Source organism: Pezoporus occidentalis, unplaced genomic scaffold (genome assembly GCF_034315485.1).
Source record: "Pezoporus occidentalis ecotype Australia unplaced genomic scaffold, CSIRO_AGI_Poc_V1 ctg37, whole genome shotgun sequence".
In the NCBI taxonomy this organism is placed as follows: domain Eukaryota; kingdom Metazoa; phylum Chordata; class Aves; order Psittaciformes; family Psittacidae; genus Pezoporus; species Pezoporus occidentalis.
The window spans coordinates 2,106,192-2,130,580 of NW_026915691.1; the positions used below are offsets into that span (position 1 = coordinate 2,106,192).

The 24,389-nt window shown below is 46.7% G+C and overlaps 1 protein-coding gene and 1 long non-coding RNA gene across 6 annotated transcripts in view; one reads left to right on the plus strand and one right to left on the minus strand.

Moving 5' to 3' along the window:
• The first annotated feature begins 4,540 nt into the window (after positions 1–4,540).
• Positions 4,541–24,389, plus strand: part of BICDL1 (BICD family like cargo adaptor 1) — a 44,768-nt gene continuing 24,919 nt past the window's right edge. For 4 of the 5 annotated variants that reach the window (XR_009967130.1, XM_062631212.1, XM_062631215.1 and 1 more), the window contains exons 1-2: positions 4,556–4,891; positions 7,894–8,109. Coding sequence is in view for 4 of the 5 variants with exons in the window: in XM_062631212.1 (XP_062487196.1) it covers positions 4,556–4,891; positions 7,894–8,109 (552 nt within the window). In the remaining variant the exon portion in view is untranslated. Of the gene's footprint in view, positions 4,892–7,893; positions 8,110–24,389 lie in introns of all 5 variants that reach the window. The other variant, XM_062631216.1, reaches the window with a different exon arrangement.
• On the minus strand, positions 12,733–14,572 carry LOC134170320 (uncharacterized). Its single transcript, XR_009967232.1, has 2 exons — positions 14,417–14,572; positions 12,733–14,124 (listed from the first exon to the last, which is right to left on the minus strand). It is a non-coding gene; the product is annotated as an uncharacterized LOC134170320 (long non-coding RNA).

Below are 24,389 nucleotides of genomic sequence, written 5' to 3' on the forward strand. Positions count from 1 at the left end.
GTCAGAGCCATGTGTGAAACAAAGTCAAACTGCTGGTGTGGTGCTCCAAACAAATCAGCTGCACTGAAATATTGTCCATGCAACTCCACTGGCTCCAGAGGAGTTCTGCTTGTCCCCAGCATTCCAGCTTTGTTCTGAAGAGACCATTACAGTGTGCTTCCAAACATCACACCTCAAAGTGATTAAAAGCTGTAATACAAAGTATTTATGACTCTAACTCATAGACGTCTCAGCATGATGCTCATATGTGCCGTATAACAAGTCAAAACTATTACTCTCTTATTTTCCCTTTCACACCTTGCTCCTTGCAGGCAGGCAGTGAGGTGAGAACAGTGTGGTGTTGGCTCTGTCCTTAGGCAGCCCTGAGTCACTCAGGCCATGCTCTATCCCCTTAGCAGTCAAGGGATTTTTCCCCTGCCTGTGATGAGTCACCTTGGTGGAAAAGTGCTGCTTCTGCTCTGACACAATATTGCTAACCTTGGGAAACAACAAACTTGCCAGAAACTCAGTGGGGACCTTGAGTCTTGGGAAGATTCAGGATGATCTTTATTTTACTACATGTTGCTTGGCTAACACTCACAACCCCTTTCGTTTCCCTTCTATGCAACCAGAAATTTCTGTTCTCTTCTCCCTTACCAACCTCTGCAAGTATACTTTCCCATCTTGAATTTCCTCTACCCAGCCCCAGGTAAAACCTGGGCACACTCATACCAGATAGCTTTGGACATTACAGAAGCAAAGAGAAGGAAGGTCACACATGAGCCTTGTCTCTGGCTTTGCAGTGCTGGGCTGCTTCAAAAGCAAGACACGTATTGCCTTTAATTATTCAGTTAGGTAACTGCAAACTCTGAGCAAACCCTCTTAGGCTGCCTACACCTCTTGCTGCCCATCTTGCAGCAGGAGGAGGCTCTGGTACACTGAAACACCTCGGCATGGAGGTACACAAACAACCAGAATAACTAAAGCATTTGTCAGAAATAAAGTGCAGTAAAGGAAAGAGGAGAATAAAGCAATTAATCATTCAGAAGTGGGGGAGAGAGTGCACAGCAACAGAAACCTGAGAGCTTGTGCCACCTCCCTTCGAAGGGGTCAGCCCACTGACAGGAAGATTAAGGATGCTGATGGGAACTCCTCTCTTACCACAGTTACCTTGAAAAGCACAGGACAATAATCTGCTTTTACAGGTCTGGCTGTGGCTTTCCCACAACACATCTTTTCCTCCCCTTACTCCAAATTAAACAGGATGATCCCACGCAGTGCTTGTTTTTCGAGTGCTGCTCTCACAACATTGATTAAAGCACCTGGACATTTATTGGATTTGCAGCTTTTTCTGATGTGTGAAAAATGTTTTGTCCTGCTTAACTCGTACAGTCCTACATATGCCAGTATTTGTTGGTGTAACCAGCAGAGGTCCAGACCCTCTGCCACACTCCCTTCGCAAAGAGACCAACCGCTGAAGTCCCTGGAAGGCAGAACACTCATTTCAAAGCACCAGTTTTAATAATACACTTGACACTGGGCTTTAAGAGCCTGCACAGCTCAGAGCTCACCTCTCCTTGACCCTTAGGAAGGACAATACACAGTGCCATAACCATAGTTTAAGCTGGATTGCTTGTTCCAGTGGCCCTGAATTCCTCCTGGAGTTAAATTCTCCAATTATCCCCACGGGTTATTGACTGAATTTGGTAGCCATAGGATGGGGAAAAGCAAGAAGAGGGGGGAAAGGAAGAAGGGGAAATCACTTAGTGACAACGTCAGTGCTGTCCTTTTTCCCCATACAGGTTAGGACTTTTTTACTTGCTTTTCTTTTACAGCCCTGTAAGTTTTCCACCTGAGCAAGAAAAGAATGACTGCTCCTCTTACAGGCAATCTGACACTACTCTCTTATACCAATGCTTTATTTTCATCTTGTTTCCTAACACCACAGAGAAGGCCCTCATGGGTCCTGGACAAGGGGACAGGTGTGTGTTTGTGATGACATCACTTGCATTAGTATTTGCTCTCAGTTCTCTGTGCTTGAATCAGCTTGGCCTTTTTACATTTTCAGAAAGGGCCATTCGCTGTGTTGGTTTCCCTGCTGGAAGATAATTTGTGCTGTACACACAGGAACCTTCTGTGCTGTAAAAGCATCAGCTCCTGAAATGCTCGATCCACATCTCCACAAGAAATACTCCCTGTTTGCAGTTCTTAGCACCTGAGTAGTCAAGTCTCAATTCAGTGCAATTAAAAATACCCCGCTCCTGCTTGACTCACTTCACTCATTCTTCTTTTTTCTAGGCTGAGGTTCTCCAAAGGACATAACCAGGCCTAACTAGGGGAAGAAGAGCAAAAACAGGACAGCAATTGTCCCAGCTCTCAGCTGAAATACATTTTAGGATCCTAAGAGATAATGCTGCCATATAACTGTGAAGAAACCATGCTGTTGTGTTCTTAATAGCTTGTCATGATATTTGATATATTTGATATATATATCAAATAAATATATTTGATATTTCAAATAAATATATTTGATATATCAAATAAATATATTTGATATTTGACTGGGATAAAACATACAAGATAAAACACCAGTAAAGTAACATAAAATCAGTTTTAAAAATCAGTAACCTAGTATCTTTCTAAAGACTCAAATAAATAATTACATTTGAAAGACAGATTTTAAGTGGAAGTCAGTAACAGGTGGTGCTGCAAACAAAGCTTTAACCCAGAGTACTCTGGCTAACACTTATGTTTTGCAATTAACAGGCCCCAAATGAACATTAAGCTTGCAAAGATGCCTGACCAAGATGGTGGCGTATCTACAATCCATAGCACTGATTTATATGTGCTTTTTCTCTCCATCCAAGCAATAGCTTTTTTTCCATCCCTATCCTAATAGCTACAGCTATGGGTTTTGTTTCTGGCTTGTTTGGGGGATTAAAACCATCTCAGGATAATCTCTTTTTGTTTTATACACTGAAAGAAGCATTAGGAATGAAAATTAATGCCACAATGGATTTCATTAATTACACCAGAAGGCTTGGTTTGCTGTAGGAGACGCTTCCAGCAGAAGGTGCTCACAATCAGTTTAAATATTAAACGTCTTCCTGTGTTTGAATAGCAATGATCAAACCTGTGAAAGCACACAGAGAACAGGGGATTCTTTTAAAAGGGCCAATACTGTTCAAATCATCACGCCTTATGGCAAGTCCCACTGCCAGCAGTGGAAGCGTCAGCTGATTGCAAGGACAGAAGGTCTGACAAAATGGGTGCCTGGGGGAATTGCTATGAGATAAAGAAGGTGTCACCTCTGGGTCACCAGTGCAAAAGAAATCGCAGTTAGAACAGTCAAAAGCTCACTTGCTGGCATGGGTGCTGGCAGGCAGCATGGCACGAGGTACCGGGTCTCTGCCTGGTCTTTGAACAGCAGGTGCTCACACGACAAAATGCAGCCCTAGCACTAACTGACGCTGCCAGGAACAGGGCCAAGTATCCACAAGCCCTGCTTGCAGGGCTGTCGGAGGGTACCCCACAACAGGCTGAGTCCCAGTGGCAGATGGCCAGAGGGAACTTTGCATTCCCACAATTCATGCTCTAACCGTTATGAATAATCAGCAGCTCTCCAGGGCCCTGGGTCTGAAGCGAGGCAGGAGCCAGCCCTCCTAGAAAAATGCATCAGCCATCAGCTGTTCCAGCCAAAAACACCCTTGGATTGATGTGCTGGGGCAATTGCATACACATCAACGTGGTCTAAGTGGGCCTTCTATACGAGGAAGCAAAGCAAGCCCCACGGAAACACGGTCTGAAGAGAGAAGCTGTAAAAGTCATCATTTATTTCTGCAGAATTCACAAGTCAAAAGAACAGGTTTCCTTATTTTGCTCAATGACTGCCAAAGCCTTGCTTGAAATTGAGGACACCTCACAATACATAGCTTTACTCTGCCTCAGCTTCCCTCCTGTGCCCAAAACTAAAGTGATGCCTGGATCTAAGGGAGGAGAAAGTCAACAACGCCAATCCTGAAAAACCACCTGGTCCTGTCCCCTGTAGAGTCTCCTCCCAAAGAGAAGAGTGCTATGCGCAGAACTACAGCTCCCAACGTTCCCTAAGGTTGCTTTTAAGGCAAATTTTACCCGGGAACATCCTAAACAATCTGAAATTGCACGTAAACCCCGGTGGTTGTTGGAAGCTGTAGTCAGCTCTCCAAGGGAGAACTACTGAGCAGAAAGACCCCGACTGCTGCCCAAAAGAGCCGGGCCAGAGATGCGGAGGAGCAGGTAGCGCCCTCGGGGGTGCCAGGCTCCCTCCTCGCGCTGTTCAGGACACCCCGGTGCTGTGCGGGCACGCCTGGCCTGCAGCAGGAACAGGGGCACCCGCTGGCAGCGGGCGCTGCGGGCTCCGTGCCCCGCACGAAGCTCCCCCGGACCCGGCCGAGCTCCATGAGCGCGGTGCGCGGGCGCGGCCGCCGGCGGAGCCCGGCGCCGGGGGGCGGGGGCGGCGGCGCTCCCCGCCCAGCAGCCGCAGGCACGGGCCGGGCGCGGGGGGCGCAGCGGAGCGGCGGCGGCGGCGCGCAGGGCCATGTCGGCGCCGTGCCTGCGCCTGCCCGCCGCCGGGTCAGCACCGGCGGAGGCGGACAGCGCCGGCGGCATGGAGCCGCCCGCCGCCGCCGGGGCCGGGGCCGCCACCCTGGAGCTGGCCCTGGAGGAGGAGCTGGCGCTGCTGGCCGCCGCCGGGGAGCCGCCGGAGCCGCCGCCAGCCGCCGCTGCCCGCGACCCCGAGCTGCTCTCGCTGATCCGGCAGAAGGAGAAGGACCTGGTGCTGGCGGCGCGGCTGGGCAAAGCGCTGCTGGAGCGCAACCAGGACATGAGCCGCCAGTACGAGAGGATGCACAAGGAGCTCACCGACAAGCTGGAGGTGAGGCCCCGCCGCCCTCTCTTCCTCCCCCGGCCCGCAGCGCTCCGCAGGGCTCCCCGCTTCAGGGCCGCGGCCCCCGGGGTCTCCACCCGTGGAGCGCGGCCCCTTCTCCGCCAAACCCCGGGGGCGGCAGGCAGGCACCGAGCTCCTGTGGACGTGATGGGGAAGGAAGGGTCTAAGAAAAGCGCTCTTTAGGCCCCGGGGGTGGGGGGGGGAATCTGCTGCTCGCCCCCCTCCCCGGCTGCGAGCTGGCAGATCGGCCTAGGTATGGGCTGCAGCACCCTGCTTCGAGAGGTGCCTGCGGGTGCTGTTTTGCCCCAGGTACTACCTGGGCGAGGAGACGTGCGCTGTGCTCGGCTCATCTCGTCACGGAAATGCCTCGGAAGTTAAATTTGCACAGCAAGTACCGGGTTACAGAGCGTATGTAACCCTTGTGCTTAAGCTGTTGCAGCTACGGTATTAGGCAGAGCAGGAGATAAGCCCTAATGATACGTCTCTGTTAGCTGGCTGCTCTGAAAAATACCTACGTGTAACTAGAGAGAGCTGTTTGCCAGGAACTCAGTGGATTGATCTATTTATTGATTTCTGAGGATAAAATAGAGCTATTACAAAGAAAAAGACTTGTGCAGGCAGCCTCCTTTGGAACAACTCTCTTGCACAACGATGTAAGAGGGCCACTATTACCCCCACTATTTTTCTCAGAGATGCTCTTGAAAATGTCTTCTAGAAAGCAGTTCTGTGTAAAAATCAATGAACAGCTGGTGGATTGAGAGATACTCAGAGAGCAAGAAACTCCCCTATTGAGGACAGCAGTCTGCCCTATCATCACTACATGCAATGAAACCCTCTCCAGCTCTGCAGCTGGGGTGAGGGCAGGTGAGGCTGCTGGGAGAGGAAGAGGCAGGAGGACTCATTCAGCACATCTGGGCTGGTTTAGCCTCCCTCTGTGCCCCACTGCCCTGTTCTGGTTTCTCCACCACAAGAGAATAAACTTGATATTCTTCCTCTCCCCCTAACTCCAACCTTTGTGATGGCCCTTTAGCAGAGCTATATATAGTGCAGATTTGCAGTAAAGGACTAAAGTGATTTTTAGATGACTGACAAGTCTTATCGGTGGCTTCTAAATCACATTTGGGTATGTCTGGGGAAGTTGGCTGCAATGCTGTTCCTCAGCAGGCTGAAGTTTCATCTTCCATTTAGAGAAGGCCCTGGATCTTTCTAAACGTTGCCTAGCAGTGAAGGAGGCAGAGCTGTAAGAGACAGCACTTCCAGTGCACTGTTGAAAGTGAAATTGTAGCTGCTCCAGCCACACTAAGGCTACAAACAATGGTTGTCACGGGCCTGGTGCTGGGAACTGGTGCCTACTTGCTACATTAGCAGTATTTATAATACTCATTGCTCTTGTTTGCAAGGGGTGCTCTTTTAGTGTCTGAAGTATAGGGAAATACTTTTGCTTTGGGCCACTGTTTTTATCAACCTTCCCTTGCAATTGAGGGTTTTCTAGAAAGTCCTGAATTTGCAGAAGGATTTGGAATGACACAAGCAGGGTGCTGCTACACGGGGCTGGAAGGAACATAGGAAAGGAGTTGGAGATAAGGTCAAGAAAGAGAATACACAGCATCTTTTGCAGAGCAGAAGAGGTGGAAGACTGAGTGATAATGCAGGCCAGAGGGCTGCTGGAGAATTGTAGGGCTTTGACATTGAGACCTGCTCAGGAAGGTGGCAGACCCTGCAAGGGAGGCTGTGTGTCATCAGCAGTGGTACCCAAGGGAAACATCCCCCTCACAGCCGGTGTTTCTAACAAGCAATAAAAAGCCATTTCACATGAAAGCACCGCAATCTTCTTTCCCTCCTAGCAGGTTTATTTCCCCCTCCCATCATAAGTCCCATGGGGATTGCTCACTGGGAAATGATATCCTGGGAAAAATGGGCAAGTGCTGCCAGTGCTGGGCCAGTGGTTCCTGTTCTTTGCTAAGACATGTTCCTAAAAGGCTGGTGAATCCAATAGAGAGTAGCAAGTTATACTAGGGAACAGAAGACAACCAGCACGAGGCGGCTACTGCTTTCAGGTATCCCAGCGAATCTTGGGTCATGCCCATGTCCCCAGTCTGTGACTGTTCTGCAAGTATGCGCATGGCTTCAGTCACCAGGGGAAATTCAAGCTCAGAGCTTCAGAGCAGGGATTCTTTCAAACAGGCGCAACATAAGTCTCTTTTGACCCGATTCTGCAGGTTTCAGTCAAGCCCTCATTTAACTGAGCCTTTAAAACACGCAGAAGTTCCACCAAATTCAGTGTCCCTCATTTTCCAGCCAGTACTAAGCAGAGGCTCCAGAACTGAGAGTGGTTTCTAAGAAACCTGCAGCCCAGAACATGCATGTACATAATGTCTATAGCAACTACTACACTGCTTTCCTTGCCATTCCAGAGCAGACTCCATCAAACAATAGAGTTACTGTGCACCATCAAACTCTCAGACAACTAATTGGGTCAGGAATAGAAGGAGCAAATGGATAGATGATTCAACTGTTGTTCATAAGACCCATATGACAAGAGAGATGCCTCATCTACGTTCCTCATCAGCAGTAAGGATACAGCTTGTGTATCCTTTTGACTATAAAGGCATTTTTAAGGAGAATTATGCCACTTCCCACTGAAATATTGCTTTGGAGTTAAGCTAGGTTCTGCTAAATCAATTGGCCTGCCTGACCTCTATATTTCACTCATTGACATGCAGCCTGCTTTACTCTTCTGGCAGTTGTTTCAGTAAAAATTCAATGTGCTGATCTCCAGAGGCCAAGGACAGGCCAATTGCTGGGAATGGAGAGCAAGTTCTGTGCCAGTGACCTGCCCCACCATGGGACTGCCACCTCTATGGCATTGTCACGCTCTAGTACCATTCTCTTTCCTGCACAAAACATTTCATCACTAAGCATAGAGGAGGAAAAAGAGGCAGTATTCACTTTTTTCTTCCCTTCCTAACCTCTTCTCCCCCCTTATCTAGCACCTAGAACAAGAGAAACATGAACTGAGGAGGCGATTTGAGAACAGAGAAGGAGAATGGGAAGGAAGGGTGTCTGAACTGGAAAGCGATGTGAAGCAGCTGCAGGATGAGCTGGAGAGGCAGCAGGTTCACCTGCGGGAAGCTGACCGTGAGAAGACACGGGCTGTCCAGGAACTCTCCGAACAGAACCAAAGACTCCTGGACCAGCTCAGCAGGGTGAGTCGCTGTGGCACGGCATGGCACGGGCAGGCACTCGGCCACCTGGGGCAGAGGAAAGGCTCCCTGTCCTGCTATAAACCACCTTGCAGGCAAATGAGAAGGAAAGCTTCCTCTAAGGGAAAAAAAGGGTTCTGCATCCAGTCAGATATCCCTATAAAACATGCTGCCTTTAGAGTGAATTTTACACCTTTAAGGAGTGCTGCATGTCATTGGCAAGAAGTATGTTTCTGGGTCGAGTGGTCATTTACTGCACAAATGTCTCAACTGGTTTTGTATCTCAAACCAATTTACAAAATCTGCTCCTACTTTACAAACAGGCTGAACAAACGTAGCACGCAAGAAAAAGGCTGATCTGTGACAGCAAGGTGAAAGGGGTTTGCTAGCCTCCCTTTTCTGACATACATTGGCTACAATGTTGTAGAATGGAACATGCCATGTCATTCTCTGATGGTGTGTCCCTGCAGATGACTTTGCCGTGCTTAGATGTGTGAGAACCTGCTGGAATTCCTCAGAATGGCACATTCCAGCAAAGAGCTTAACTTGCCTCTGAGTGAAAGGATTTATAATGAGACTGTTACAAATCAGCCAGATTGACTGAATATTTCCAGCATGGTTGTGAATTGTAAAATGCCCCAGAATTTTACCTGTCTTCTGGAATTAAACCCTTGGCTTTCTCTCCCCACTGGACAGTTACTATAAACCATAATTTTCATGTTTGAGAACACAGTCCAACAGATTTTCTTCTCACTAATTGCTTATCCCCAAAAGAGCACAGAACAAAAGCACACACCACAGGCTCATGCTGAAGAGGCCCATCTAATGTTGTAAGAGCATATTTCAGGCTAGGTTCCATCAGAGGTGAGGCTCTGGGCCTGACACAGGGATTGCCTAAGGGCAGGTCAAAACCTTGGTCACAACACTAGGACCAGAAGGTTCTGAGAGGGGCCAAGTGTAGAGGTCTGGGTATTCAATCTGGGTATGCAGTTTTCCCATGCTTCTAGAGGTGGGAAGAGCAGGTCTTGGGTATAACACTCTACACTGGCACTTGAGAAAATCACTCCTCATTCTGCTATAGGTTTTCTTGTCAAGTACTAAACAAGCCACTTAGTCTGCAGATTTGTTTTTTTATCTGGGTTAAAACAAAAACACTACCCCCTAAAAAACCAAACCCCAACAACGCCCTTAACTCAGGAACACTGCTAAGTCTATTCTTGTTTTTAAAGCAGTATCTCCTAGGTGTAGCGGATGAGCTAGTGAAGCTCTTTCACCTCTTCTCTAGACAGAGCATGTTTCACATACAGCATGGATGACAGAGTCCACCAAACCCTTGCAGGGCTCCTGTGTTGTGTCAGGTGTCCTATCCGTGGCTAAGAACATGTCTCCCATCAGATTTGGTGACCCTCAGTGACTTGCTGTGTACGCATGATTTCCATCACCAGGTGGGAAATACAAGATTTGTTATGGCCCCGGCATGAGCACAGAAAGAAAGATCAGTCTCGAAGATAGGAAAGGAAAACCAGACAGATTGCTTTAGGCTTTAAGCTGCATGGATTATCCTTACATGACACCTGTGCTACAGGAGCCTCTCACAGCCTAGATGCTCAGACAGCTGCTCAGCTAAGCCTTGTGCAAAAGAACCACCCAGTTAGACCTACCAGCGTGCAATGTCCAAGCATGGGGTTTCTTCCTTTAACTCCTTATTACTACCAAAAAGAGTCTTCCTCACCCACTTCAGAACTGCCACAGCTGGGAAAGACCTGAATCTTGGTGCTGCTCTCCCTGTCCCAGCTTGGAGAAGAGGCCTGTTGTTCTCCAACAAGGTGTATACACTTGTGGAAGCACAACTCAGTGCTCATTGAGCATGTCACCTAGCAAAAACTTGCTAGTAACTCAAGTATAGCAGTGGATCCAGCAAGGGTGTAAACAGTCTTCCTAGAGTCAGGAGAAATTGGAGCAAACTGAAACAGAGTTGGGAACAGTCTGTTATCATTCACCCAGAGCTTTAGTTGAGGCTTTTTAAAATCCCAGCATCATCTTCGTACTTGTTTACTGGCTGCTCAGTATTCCACATTTGCTGCTCCAGAGTGCAATCATAGTCTTATTTGTGTGGTCTCTCATTGTGAAGAAGTTATGCATGTAAAACCTGAGGCAGCTTAAACCCTGCACCCACATGGCTCCTGTTACTACTTAGGCTTTTGGTACATAAAAAGGACAAACACAGCTGCATGGATGTGCTTGCCTACAGTCATATTGCCATAGGCTGGAGTCTTGCTAAGGATTGTGAACTGAGCACTGAGAGAGAAAAAACCCTGCAAAAGAAGTGCTGTTACAGCTTCTGTGGAGTTTGTGTTGCTGGTGTTCTTGAGTTCCTGGCTCTGTATTTTCCACCTGCATTTTGTGCCTCAGTGGGTTGTTTGGAATGAAAGGGTTATGAGAAGTCTGGAATAAGGCAATGAAAGCCTTATTCAAAGCCTCAGCTCTGCTCCATCTGACACTGTACCTTGCTTCCCTCAGGACAGGAAAACAGGTTTCTCTCTGGTAAGAGTCATTCTACACTAGCAGGTACTAGCTCTTTAAACTGGAATTTCTAGTTTTCAGCAATTAACACCTTGTGGCCCAGTTTCACAACACTTGAGCATCTCTCCCCTGGGGAAGGCATTCCTGTGGCACTAGGCTTTGTATGTCAAATGACAGTCTCAGCCTCATGAGCTACCAGCCTGCACAGTCCAGCTTTGCTTCTTCTGAGGCTTCAGCTCTTTTACCTCAAAGCAGGACAGCATCCACCATCTCCTCCATCCTCCCCCTCCTCCTTTCTGCTGCTGTGACATTCTTTCATCAACTAATTAAGCTTTAGGATGGATTTTAACCCTGCCTTCCCCAGCGATGAAAGGCCAACTCAGACACATACATTCTTCATCTAAACCTGGCACAAATGCTAGCCAACCAAGCACACGTTCCCATGCAGCCACACAAGGATAGCAAAGGGCTATCTATATCTACAAAGGTCTGTCTTGCAATTAAAGCACAGGTCTGGAAAAATCCATCCTCAATTCTGGCAAAGACTGATAAGGAAAAAAGGATAAGGGTTTTAAGTGTGTTCCAGTCTCTAAAAACAGGGATAACTCTATTGCCTCAGAGTTGCCAAGAGGCTGAAATAAGGTCTGTTAAATGATTTGAGGTCTTGAGATTATGATCTAGAACTTTACATACCTAATAATAGTAAGTAGACTTTTTACAAGGGCGTGTAGTGATAGGACAAGGGGGAATGGCTTTAAACTGAGAGAGGGTTGATTTAGATTAGATCTTAGGCAGAAGTTCTTCCATGTGAGGGTGCTGAGGCACTGGCAGAGGGTGCCCAGCGAAGCTGTGGCTGCCCCATCCCTGGCAGTGTTCAAGGCCAGGTTGGACATGGGCTTAGAGCAAGCTGCTCTAGTGGAAGGTGTCCCTGCCCCTGTGGCAGGGGCTTGGAACTGGATGAGCTTTAAGGTCCCTTCTAAACCAAACCACTCTGTTATTCTATGATAAGGAACTGCGCCTCCTCTTGAAATACAGCCTTTGGTGTGGTTTGCTGCTTTTAGAACGGAGATAATTGCCTGGGATTATAATAGTATTAAACTATGTGGAAATTAGGTTGGCTGGACTGGGAGCACATAGTGAAAGACATGATTCAGATGCCAAAGATCAAGTTTAAGATCTCCACAGTAACCTTACTAAGCGATGATTAAAATCCCTTCTGCATGTGGAGTTGATTTCCCTCCCCTGCCTCAGCACAGCAAAGCACAGAGCAACTCAAAGCAGTGTGTTCACACAAAGCTAAATGCTGATTTTACCTAGAACCTCAGGTACATAGCACTCACTGTAAATTCTTAAAGATAGCGTCAAATACAGTTTTGCCAAGGCTTAGGAATTTTGTTCTGTTTCCAGCTCCTTTAGTCTCTCCCACCTGTTTGAGTTACCCTTTTGGAAGAAAATAAACTAATCCTATGCTTTCTGTCCTTTTAAGTTGTAAAATCTGGGGGGAGCAGGTATAGGGAAAGGTCTCCTCTTACATGTGCCCAGAGCACCTAACATAGCAAGAGTCTTGTCCCCACCTTTGGGCTTCTAAGAGCTGTTGATGCAAGTAACAACAACAAACAGGCCTCTTCCTATAACAAGGCAACATATTACTACTTTGTCAGGAAGTGAATGAAAAAAGACTTTCACACCGTCTCCAAGTGGCTTCACCAGATGGCTTTCCCACACATTTCCTGCTATCAAGCTCTGGGCTCCTGTAGCTGTTTGCTGCATGTAGCTTGGGCGAGGGTGAATCCTTCCCAGTTCAGTTGGCCTTCTTTTATGGTATTGAGCGCATAAGGAAGTGATTTCACAATGTCAAGCTCAGGTAGCTTTTGCAATGAAAACCTGTTTTCAGTGGCAGGAAGAAGGGTGACACCTTGCCCCGCTCAAATGGCTCTTTGTGTTTAGAGGAGTGCTTGGCTGCCACGCCATCCCTCAGAGGGGCCCTCAATCACCAAGTTCTTATATTCACTCAGCATCTAGTGCCAACATCGTGCTACAAAGAATGAGGTGTTTCAGTCAGTCCCTCTGGTGCAGCAAGAAAATGATCAGCCAGCCCACAAGTCTCCAAAGGAGGTTTTACTTGCCACAAAACCTTCCTTTCAGTACTCTTTCAATTGAAGGAGTTTTGTTTCTAACGTCACACATTGCAACATGCAGTGTATCTTCAGAACACTGGCAGGCACTGCCTTTGGCTGGAGAAAACCATGGTTTTGAGAATGAGCTGACTATATTATATACTCCTTTCCAAATCACTTACTTTAAATACATCATTTTGTGGTCAGCCACACACAAGAGAGGCAGCTCTGTTGTTAGCTATTGATCTGAGGAGGTTTTTGTGAATGGTTGGTTGTTGGGTCTGTCAGTATAGGAACAATGCTATCTTTAAGAAAACCAGACTAATCAATGGAAAAAGCTACTGGAACAAGTGTGCTGGGCAAGATTCAGTGATTTTGCCATGCTAGAGATCTGTGGCCACTACACTATGAGCTAGTTTGTCTTTAATTCCTTATTTTATCTGTACAGATGCTTAATACAAGTCTCCTTACGTTTCTTGTTTATTGTCTCCAATATTCCAGCAGGAAAACTCCATTGGAATGCTCCATGCTTAGCACAGAGGCATGTCAGTCAGGCTGAATTTAAGTACTGCTTCAGGAGGTTTATTTTTAAATGGAAGAGGATCCCAAGTGGATTGAAGCTCAGGAAGAGTTGCTTTGACTTGCCCCACATTTCAAAGTGCAGATCAGTCACTACACTGAATTCTTCAGCATAAAAACCTCTAGTTTTTGCTGTGGCTCAAACTGTTTATTGGACCTATTCAGTCAGGAGTAGCTTACTGTAAGGAATGCCATACTGAGTTACTCAGTAGTGCATGGAGTCCTTCATAAGAAATCTTGATCTGCATCACCTCTGAGCAGTGTAAATTCAATGGAGGTGAGAGATGGCACAAGAAAAGGCAGCATTCCCTTCCTGTTGTAGGGGCTGAAGCACCTGCTTCTCATGGCAGCTTTAGGTAGGGCTGCTCGCTCCCTGGGGGACAGGTAAGCCTTTCCAGCATTGCTTTGCTCCTGGCATAAAGCACACTTACGTTACACATGGTGAGATGAGAGGAAAGCAGATACTAGCACAAGACAGAGCCAAACACTGGAGCCAGGAAACCTCCCATTAACCACATGAAGCACCCTCCAGCTCCCTACTGCTCTGGAGCATCAGCAGATGCCAGCCCAGGTAACCAGATCCCTGATCACTCAGTGAATACTGATGAGTGCACATGCAGAAAAAGCTCCTTCTCACCAGCTATTTCTTCCCTAGCAGTGAGCATTTGTTAATAATTCAGCTTCACGGCACCTCAGGACTGGTATGCTGAGATTTTCTATGCTAAAGCTGTAAATATAGGACGTGACTGCAGCTGCATGTTCTCGCCTGCAAAGTCCTTCAAAGAGATGATTCAGTGCCCTAGAAGGTAATGAAGAAACATCTTGAGGTCACTGCTGAGTAGCACTTACTCACCATCCATGTGGGGGAAGGGAGACAGGCAGGAAAAAAGGCTCAACCTTCTTCTGAGAGTCTTGCCAAGCTTGCAGCACCTATTAACCCCGTTTTAGGATACTCTAAAAAAGCTCCAGGAGCCAACTGGAACAGGGCCATACAGATATCAAGGCATAAATGCAGCAACCACCAAAGAGCCATTTCAGCAAAGATGTGGGGAGGCACCCTATAGAGCTTGCCCAAAGGATTTTGCACCCACCCAGGTCGTGCAAGACCTGTTTATCCTTTGGTTTAAGTACTGGTGAACACCGAGGGAAAGAGCAGATACATGGAATGAAACAGAAGTATGCACTGCTACTGAACATTAGCAAAGCCCTCCCTGGGAAAGGGTTAAAAAATACTATTAAGGTAAAAAAAAGAGCATTAACAACTCTGTTGCTATTGAGGCAGTGGAACCACACAACCCCCTGCTCGCAGGCAGAAGGGCAGCACCCATGGGCAGTGCAGCAGGTACTCCACCGTCCCCAGGGACCCCGCACCCGTCGCTAGGTGATAGCAGCCACGGTCCCAGCCGGTGATGTTGCTGTGGCAACCGCGTGTGATGCCTCTGCTCGCAGTGCCAGGGCAGGCAGCGGACGCGCTGCTGACGTCCGCGGCAGGCGCGTTGCAGAGCCGCGGCTGCCGCCCCCGTGGGCTCGGTTCGCTGCCAGCCTGTGTCAGCCCCGCACCTCCGTTTCCTGCCCTGCTCACCCCGAAATGACCATGGGGATGCCATGCCCAGGGCAGCCCCTTGTCCCTGCCACCCACAGCGAGCTTTTGAGGCTGCCGGAGGGGGAAAGGGTTTTGTTTCCTCGGGAAAGAGAGCCCCTTGTAAGCAGGTCAGGCAGCCCACACAGCGGTGATTCTGCCGGGGCTTGGCACGATGCATCTCCCCTTGAGCCCAGCACGACAGACGTGGTTGTGTGCAGGAGCCGCTCAGCCTCCGCACAGTGTACGGCTCATCTAGCATCCTCAGAGGCTTATGGTGCCTGGATGCAGCAGAAGAGACATCCCTAGAGCCCAGACCTCCTGCCCCCCCATACCGTGGGCAGCATTATCAGCAGTGTATGAGTGTCCAGAGCACGATCTAGGACAAGCACATAGTCAGCCATACACTGCTCTTCCCCACACCTCAGCTGAGCCCAGCTCACAGCCCAGCTTTCACCTCCAGCATGTGGTTCTGGAAGATACTGCCAAAGTTTCTGCAAGGTTTCTGCCTCAAGACATCAGAACCACCAAACCATGAACACCTGAAAGTAGGAATCCAACAGGAAACTGAACTTGAACTTGTTATGGGGTGAGGAGATAAAAATCCAAATGAGTCCCTTCCTTTTAGCACTGCACTAAATTTCAAGTGGCTATTCTGTGTAGGTCTGGGTTTTATAGAAGCTGTTCCATTACACAGTGGCTCAGAGGTAGGAGCACATGGGCAAAAGATATCCTTTCAAAGTATTTCTGCTTATTCACACTTGCTGTAAACACTTCCTCCAGGATATTTCAGAAAGTAGGACACAGACGGTGTTTGCATCCAGCCAGTGCATTACGAGCAAGAACCAGAGCTAAACATGATTGAAGGCTTTGCAAATATCTGCCTAAGAAAATCTCAATTAAAAGCATTAGATCTTTAAACAGCCATTCTGGGTTATAAAATTTGCACATCTTGTAATGAAAGTCTTTTTGTTTCCAAGTAGGATTTGCTTTTTCTAAATGCAATTTAGTAGACAATTGCTCAAGAGGGAGGTTTCTTCTACACTGAGTTTTCTTTCTGCCATCTGTATTAGGTGCTTTCATTGCCCATGAAATCAGAGAGGCCCCTTGCAGAACAGCCTAGAACTTAACATTTTGTTTAGAATGTCATTTAGCAAAACACAGTTTCTTCTGAGCACAGATACAGGATTAGCAAGACTCCTTCTTTCATGGAGAGGACCCCTAGCAGTGTCTGAGGGGGGGGACTGCCAAGTATTGGGAACATTTCCATTGTTGTTCTCACCATCTCCCTAACTATTCTTCCCTGGAAGGTTCTAATGTTGAAGCATGTAAAGAACACTTTTCAAAGGAAGAAATACTTTAATAGGTTCAGCTGGGTTATGATTCTACCAAGAGTAGCACAGTAATGCAGATGTGTAATTTACATAGAGCTATCACAGAACGGTTACAAGACCTGGGGATGAGTACCTAAAGCATCATCACTTGAATTTGCCCTTTAAATACTATTTACTAGTTCCTCTGTGCAGTTAATCTGACAAAAAACATCTATTGAGCTTTGTCTTCATTGCTTCCCCCTTCCCTTTTGTCCCTCAGTCTCTGTCAACTTCTGGGTACATCGCCAAAATCAGTTGAAGCTTAAGTTACCACCAGCCTCAGGCTCATAGCTGTCTCTACAGTTTTGTTCCTTAAGCTGACTGAGACCATGTTTTCTTTCAGTTCCTTTGAGTTTAGCTTGGCTCCACTTCCAGTATGCCAAGAGGAGGAAGTTTAGCCTTGTGATTCCCTTCTTCTCTACATCATTAGAGTTCTGTTCGTGAATCCACTTCCAGACTTGGCATGGTTCTCTGTAACAGAGGTGCTCTTAGAAAGCTATTCCATTTGACCACTATTTAGCATAGGCTGTTCATGTCTGTTTGTTGAACAAAACACCATTGTCTTTGGTTCCCTACAAGCTCAGATCAAGGAAAACCAAAATCTTCTGCAACTCGAGTATAGAAAAGCAGATTTTTGTACCATGAGAGAGGTACAAACCTTAAGACTTGCTAGAGGGAAGAGTCTATACTTACAGAAGACAGTCCACGGTCCCAGTATCTTTATGCAGGTGAAGTGTTTCAGGACCAAGCAAACACCCACAAGTTTTAACAGAAGGGCACCTTTAGGAGATGTACTTAAAGACTTCTCCTTTGATTCTTTACTTGGTTAGCATGTTTTGTGTAGATTTTATTGTGACACCAGAACACTGAGGCTCCGAGAGACTAGCCAATAATTGTCAGTCCAAGCTGACAAACAAGACCATAGTAAAGGAAAAATCACCTCTCCACTTGGGTTTGAGCACAAGAGTTGGAGCTTTTCTCTTAATCTGACAGAACGGAGGTGAATTGGGTTGGGTTTGTGTTTGTTGTTTTCTTTTTTTTTGAAGCATGGATTAGGAATTTAGTGAGCTGTGTCCCATACTGAAAGTGTACCCTAAGATAATAGTCTTTTTACTCCATTATAGAGTTCAAGCTTTATTCTCCATAACCCTTACATAAAGGGCAATGTGTATAAGTTGGACTTAGACTGGACATGAAGAAAAACATCCTAGCTATAAGCTTAGATGAATAGGAGAACAGATGGCCCAGAGATACTACAAGGTCTCCATCAAAGGCGGCTTTTGGGAAGTAGCCAAGTATTCACCCGTCAGGCAGGACTGGCCAGTTTCTGCTTTGGCATGAGAAGAACAAGGCAAAGTTAAGTCTGAAAGAGGCCTTCTGAGGTTTCTCTTTTATGCAGGCAAGAATTTCAGTAACATCAGGTCAAGTCTTCTTGCTATTTATGAATATTCAAGGGAAAAGGCAGAGAAGCTTGAAGGAATACTCACAAGGAAGAAGTCATCTCTAAGGCTTTGGAACAGACTTGCATTTTCACCCTATATGAACATAAAGTAACTGAAGGATGAAAACAAATGTAAACAGGGAACTATTCAGAGGAAGGTTCCAACCTTTGCTTGAACATGAGCTCTTGAACAATCAGATACAGGGGGAAATCACAGTTACCAGCAGATTTATGTTTAGATGAAGCCAAATGAGAAAGCCTGAAATGAATGTGTTTGTTCAAAAGGGATTGTTTTAGAAGTTAGCAGTGTGATACTTGTCCAGGTAACACCTATTGATTGCCTATGAAGTTCTGTGGCGATTTGCTAACTCCAATTATTTTTTTAGGTTTTGCCTCTATTCCAGAAATATTTACTTCCCCAGGCTTTACTGGATGTTGTATTTCACTTTCTGCACAAAATTATTCCTAAATATGCTTCTTACTCTTTACTTCCCTCTCTACCTCAGCACAAGGGACCAGGCAACTTAGTGAAGACTAATAAACATGTAAAGCTGTAAGAGCCCAAGGCAAATGCTTATGAAATTGAGGATTTCACTAATACTACCTCTTCCTGGGGCCCTTCTGTGCCTGAAGCACTGGAGGAATGGGTACAGGCCCTTACCCTGCAGAGAAGGAGGGGTATCTCAGTCTTGGATTGCTTTATCAACCTCTACTGCAAGAAGCCACTGCTCCCAGATCTGATGAGCTACCCCATATTCATCTCAAGACAAGGCCTAAAAAGCCACTATTCAACCTGCTCAAGCTCACCTGGCTTGTTTTCATGGTATGGAGGAATGAGCTCCACCCAGACGGAGAGGTGCAGAAGGATAATACACACCTGAAACCAGCATTTTAGATCTTTTTCTGCCAGATGCAATTGAATATTTCTTATCTTTAAAAGCAACAGTGAACACGGGCACCTCAGGATCACCTGGGCAGCACCCTGCCTTCACATGATGGCCCCAGAACAAGCAAATAGAGAATGGTGTCATTTAAGAGCAGGACTGGAGGCAGGCAGAAGCGTTGCTCACAAGCTGTTTTCTTGACTGGCTGGAGCAGACAGGCTAAGCACCATTTTATTTAGAACTCCTTGAAGGGGAAGCAGGTGCCACTGCAGAAACCTCTACTGAGACTGTACCCATTAATTTTTACAATCTAAACCAACCACTCAGACCCCACCTGCAGGGGATTAATAGGTTGATTTACTTCATTTAAAGAGGCCTCCTCCATTCCAGGCATTATCCAACCCAGCAGCTTAAAGGTGCTTACCGAGATTAACTCTGGCACCACGAGACACAGCCCATCAGCTACAGGTGGGCTCTCAGCAGCTTCTTCCTTTTAAGGAAGTCATTTACATCAGGCTTTCAAAATTTGGGAAATTCCTTCCATCTTCCCATCCTTCATAATCCTCCATCAAAGACAGTACCACAGACTAAGAAGGTCAAGTTGTGGGAGGGGGAAGGAGACAGGCAGACTTTCTCCCTTCATTACAGGTCACTATCTCAAGACAGGAAGGGAAGATTTGCCCAGTTTAGGCCAGTTCCAGACCAGGCAGCTTTAGTCCTTCTGGTCCCAGGCATGGGCCTTCTCCATCAGTCTCTGGCCCGTCTCATGGCCAGAGAGCACACTGCCAACAAACGTTTTTTTGCTATGTGAAACACACGATGCAGAAGTTTTTCCAAGCTTGAACTCTTTCAAATGAAGATATTAGCTCTCCTGCTTCCTTTAATCTCCCTAAGCTGAGCTATAAACCAGCTCAGTTCAGGGAAAATGGTTTAATTGACCAAAATGCCCCTTCAGATGCACATACCAAGTAGTCCATGATGTTAACCCTTCCCAGAGCTGAGTGAATGCAACATGAGCATCCAGAGCCAGCTGGCCATGGTGCAACTGGGTTCACCCTGGGGACAAGGGTGGAGGAAGCAGCTTGGCTATGCTAGAAAGCCATTGCTAAAGTGCATACACATCTGTGCCTATATGCGCATAATGCATCCCCTCCACTCTTCCTTCCCCTCACATCACTTGGTGTACAAGACATTAGTACAAGGCACCTGCTGGTATTTCAAGCACATGGAGAGGACAGTTCTCATTAAGCCTGTGTCAGCACCACAGACTGAAATGGCCTGTTTGTACTTACACAGTCTGCTGATGGCACAGAGCACAGGCGGATGGGCAGCCGTCTCACAACACTGCAAAAACCTGGTCTGCCCCTTTGTGCCACAGTGGATGAGGCCACTGCAGGATGAATTGGAAATATCAAGGCCAAGTTGCTGCTGCTTTAACATCAGAGGGAATTTTTTTGCTTGCGTCCCAGTCTCCCATATTCACCACAGAAGAGGCAGTACTTCAAAGGCACTCAAATAATCACTTTTTGGTGCATTCCACCAGCATCGTTAGGCAAATGTCCATAAATACCCTTCTTGCATATCTTGTCTCACTGAGATTATCCTTGTCTCCTTGGCAACTGTCAGATGATGTGTAGTGCTAGCAGGGATTAGCCCCAGTGAGCCTTATAACCCTTGTGTAAATTCCTGCTCTATGAAGAGACCTGGCCAAACCCTTTCCTGTTAATGTTAAAATGTTGCCATAAACAACGTTAAATCCAAGAACCTTTCAGTAAACCTGAGTGAGGATGGAAACTAATATGGTGCTTTTTATGTGGCAGTGTTTGCCCTGTCCTCCAAACAAATAAGTTTGAGACGTGTGGATATACTTGGCATTTCACAGCTTGACAAGTAAAGCTGTATTTTGAATCGGTACTTAAGAGAAGGCTTGTGCTGAAAACTCGGGCTCTTAATACCTTTATCTCCTTTGTCCCTTGGAGGCAGTGGGGATCACACTGGGAAATTCCAAATCCCTGCAAGAGCTTAACAAACTTATGCTACACTTTAACCTATTAATTTCTGAAAACTAGCCTGGATTCAGGTCAACACTTGAAATCCACATGCAAACTCTGACACCAGTCCTACTGAGACTTACTGCCTCTGAGCAAGCAGCTATGGGTTGCACCCTCATGCCCCACTCCTCAAGCAGACATGACCAAGGCATCAAGTTGAGGAGGTACAGCCCCAACACCCCAAGCTTTCTGGAAGTGAGGTGTTTCTCCGCTTCATACCATGTTTGGGCCTGTTTGTCTCTTGGCACCCTATTTGGCCTGTCTGGGCACCCACAGCAGGCATTTGCCAAGCATGGCACTAGCATCACACAGATGTGACCTGTCTCCAGATAGGAAACACAGAGCATGCCAGTGCAGGGAGCTGAGCAGCACTGTACTATGCATGAGTGCAAATAGCTGGAGTATCTAAATGATAATAAACAGCTTGTGGTGCACAAGTGACACTCAAACTACTTGTTCCCTTCTTCAGTCCATTCAAGTCTTTATAATGTCCCAGCTTGGTGAGATCTGCTCTAATTCAACAGGGCAAAAAAACCTGTAATCTTTGAGCAAATGAAGAGAGGCTAAAAGCAGCACCAGCCTTTGCAGCAAAACCAAAACCAGACACTACAGCAGAAATGGAAGTGTTTCTGTAATTAAGCAAATAAATCTCTGGCACAGCACTGGGTCTATATATGAATTCAATAATGTGCCATGGCTGATATCTATTGGGCTAATTAACTAGAGAGATCAGAGAGAAAATGGGGGGGAAGGGGGAAGGTCTCCATGATTGTTCCGTGAGGTAGTCACAGAACAGCCAAGCCAAGGGGTAACGGAGAAGCCAGCACAGGCAGGGTAGTGACAGGCAGAAGAAAATCAAGGTCTTGGCACAAGCTGGTTAGCAATGATGCAAACATGATTTCTTTGCGTGCTTCTGCAGACCTGTCTGCTCCCCAGCCCTCTGCCAACTCTGGGGCACACCTCATTCCAGGCAGGACAGGAGGAGGAAAAGGGGTCAGTGGTTAAAGGCAGGTGATTTTTAGCACAGATATGATAAAAGTCTTCTTAAGTTACATGCTGATGTACAAGCAGAAGTTTTAAGTGACACCATTTTAGACACTCCTGCACACAGCAAACGCTCAGTAGGTTTAGTATTGCCACCACAGGCTTGTGCACATAGAGAATTCACCTACAGTAAAAGAGGAATAAAAACTGCTGGGAACTGAATACCATGATCTCTGCCACTAATCATATTATTCTTGCTACTGGGGGAAGGGAAAGTTAACCATTTATAGCCAGCAATGCCAGGGAAGATCCCAGTTTAAAATCCTACTGTAGCAGCATAAGAACTGCAGCAGTAGATCAGCCCATGCTCAAGTGAAGGATGACCCACACGCTCATGTGAGGCAGCCCTCTCTGCTAAAGTGATAAAAAACCACAAGGGGAAAGCAATGAAAGTTGCCACAGTTGAAGTATGAGCACAATCAAACAGGGCTTTCACAATGAAGCACTATCCAACAACCCAGTCAGGGAGACTTTGAGGCTGAGGAACAGCCGCTGCCACATCACTTCTGTGGAGTTCTACTTGGTGTCTGTTAGCTGTTACCTAGTTAGGCCCAGAAAGCACACACATAAGGTACATGACACTCCTGACTACTGACATTTGCTTGAAAGCATCAGAGCCAAAACCAGCATTTTCCCCATCCCCTCCCCTTTCTCCCAAAAGGCACCTCTAGGCCTTTACATTCTCTGCCCCTCCAAGACAATCACTGAGGGTGAAACAGGGAATTCTGGTGAAGAAAGGAAAAATGCTCCCCTTTCTCTGGTCATGACTGCTTTATACAAGGTTTCTACTTCTTTCCAGGCAAAGCCTCAGCCATCAAATCCTCAGCCACCAGGGAAAGTGCATCTTTTCTCAGCATCAGACACATAGGACAGGCTGCTAACTCTCACAGCATCTGTCAGTACAGTGTTTCCCAGTCTGAGATCTTGTGCAGTGCTTACAGGTCTCCATATCCCACTGTTGCTTTGCAGGCAGCCTCATAGCTTGGTCGCACAGAAACCTGGGCTGCAGATAGTCCACCAGTCCCCACCTGTGCTGGGACCTGCTCCCTGCTGCATGCCCCAGCCCAGGCTCACTGCAAGCTTGCTGTGTCTGCATGGAGTCAGTGGTCAGAAAACAACAGCCCCTGTGACAAAAAACCTACAGCTTGAATGATTTTTATCCCTCTAAGCAGCACCTCGGACTGTGAGGGAAAGGGCTTTCAATCCAGTGACACCTGACCCACATTTTCAAAACCTTGGCTATAGGTGCAAGTCTAAGTATGGCTTGTGTGTGCCAAATTTGCTGCCCACTGCCAAGCACAGTCTGTGTCTGCTCTCAGTGAACTCCACTTCCCATGCAGTTACTCTAACACAGCTGCTGGAATGTTGTTGCAGCAGGTTTTCCTTCTGATAGCACTGCACTGCTGCTCCACCGGAAAAATAACTGAACACATGAAGGGTTTGTGCCTGAAGTGACTTCCCCCATACATGAGCATCCATGCTTTACCTTAAGTGATATTCACAGATATGCCAAAGCCTGAAACTTATACAGAGGGGCTCTTTCCAGTCCCTGGTAATGATCCCCCTGTATGTGTATGATTTGGCAGAGCACAGTATATTTTATACACCATCCTACAATATGTGCTGCACCCACCTTGTTTTTCAGCTAAGTTTGCTCTCCGCATCTACTTGCTTTATTTTTTCCTATTGCCAAGACAGCTTTCTGTAGGACTTAAAGTACCAAAATGCCAGCGAGTTTGCCAAAAGCTGTTAAATAAAGTCATGCAAGAACTTTCTGAAAGCTGGATTGTAGGAGGACAAGGCTCCAAGGAGAGATCCATATTCTCATTTCCAGACCCTCCCATCATCCAGAGACTCTGGTCATGACAACACCCATGCAGTCACTTCAGGGGAGTGCCTCACATGCCAAGCTGATACGTGCATAGGACAATCTGGCCACTTAATACTCAACAGCTTCCCAAAAGCTGGGTTACAGGTGGTGTTTGGAAACTTATCCTCAACGTTGAATACACCTGCTGAGGCTTAATTTAGCCGCTCTGGCTCATGCTAGAAATTACTATTGCATATTTGCCACCATATACTGCTGTTGAGTGCAGACTGCTCTGAAGGCCAAGCTGAGGATCTACCAGTTAAGGACCTAATCCCCTTAGTGCTTACATCTGTGGCACTGCACAAAAGGTAAACAAGTACTTCTGTGCTCAAGCATCTGCTGCACTGAGTCATAGGCTAAACCTCTGTGGAAACAGAGCAAAGATGGGCTGAGGGGAAACAAGTGTTCGTGTACTTACTACATATGGTAATATACAAAGTGTAGATCTGTATTTGAATTTAGCAGATCAGAGTGCTCAGGTGTTATTACTAGCACGTTGTAATTATCTTTTGTCAGCAATCACACCAAGAGCAAGGTCTGCCTTGTGCTCCAAGTCTGCTCCAAAGACCTTATGCTATAAACAGATCTTTTTAGGCTGCCAACAAGGGAGAGCAATTCAGGAATAGCTGGAGGCTGCTGAAGAACAGGAAGAAGTATTGCTAAGTTAAGCAGTATATCTAGAAGCTTTTTGTCTGAAGGTGTCCAGCACAGTTCTGTGGTGTTTAGAATCAGATCAAATATTGCTCACAAAGAAATATTTTTAAGTAAAATGTACCTAACAGTGCCAGAAAAATCCTTCAAGAAAGCAGATTTGGATCTTTT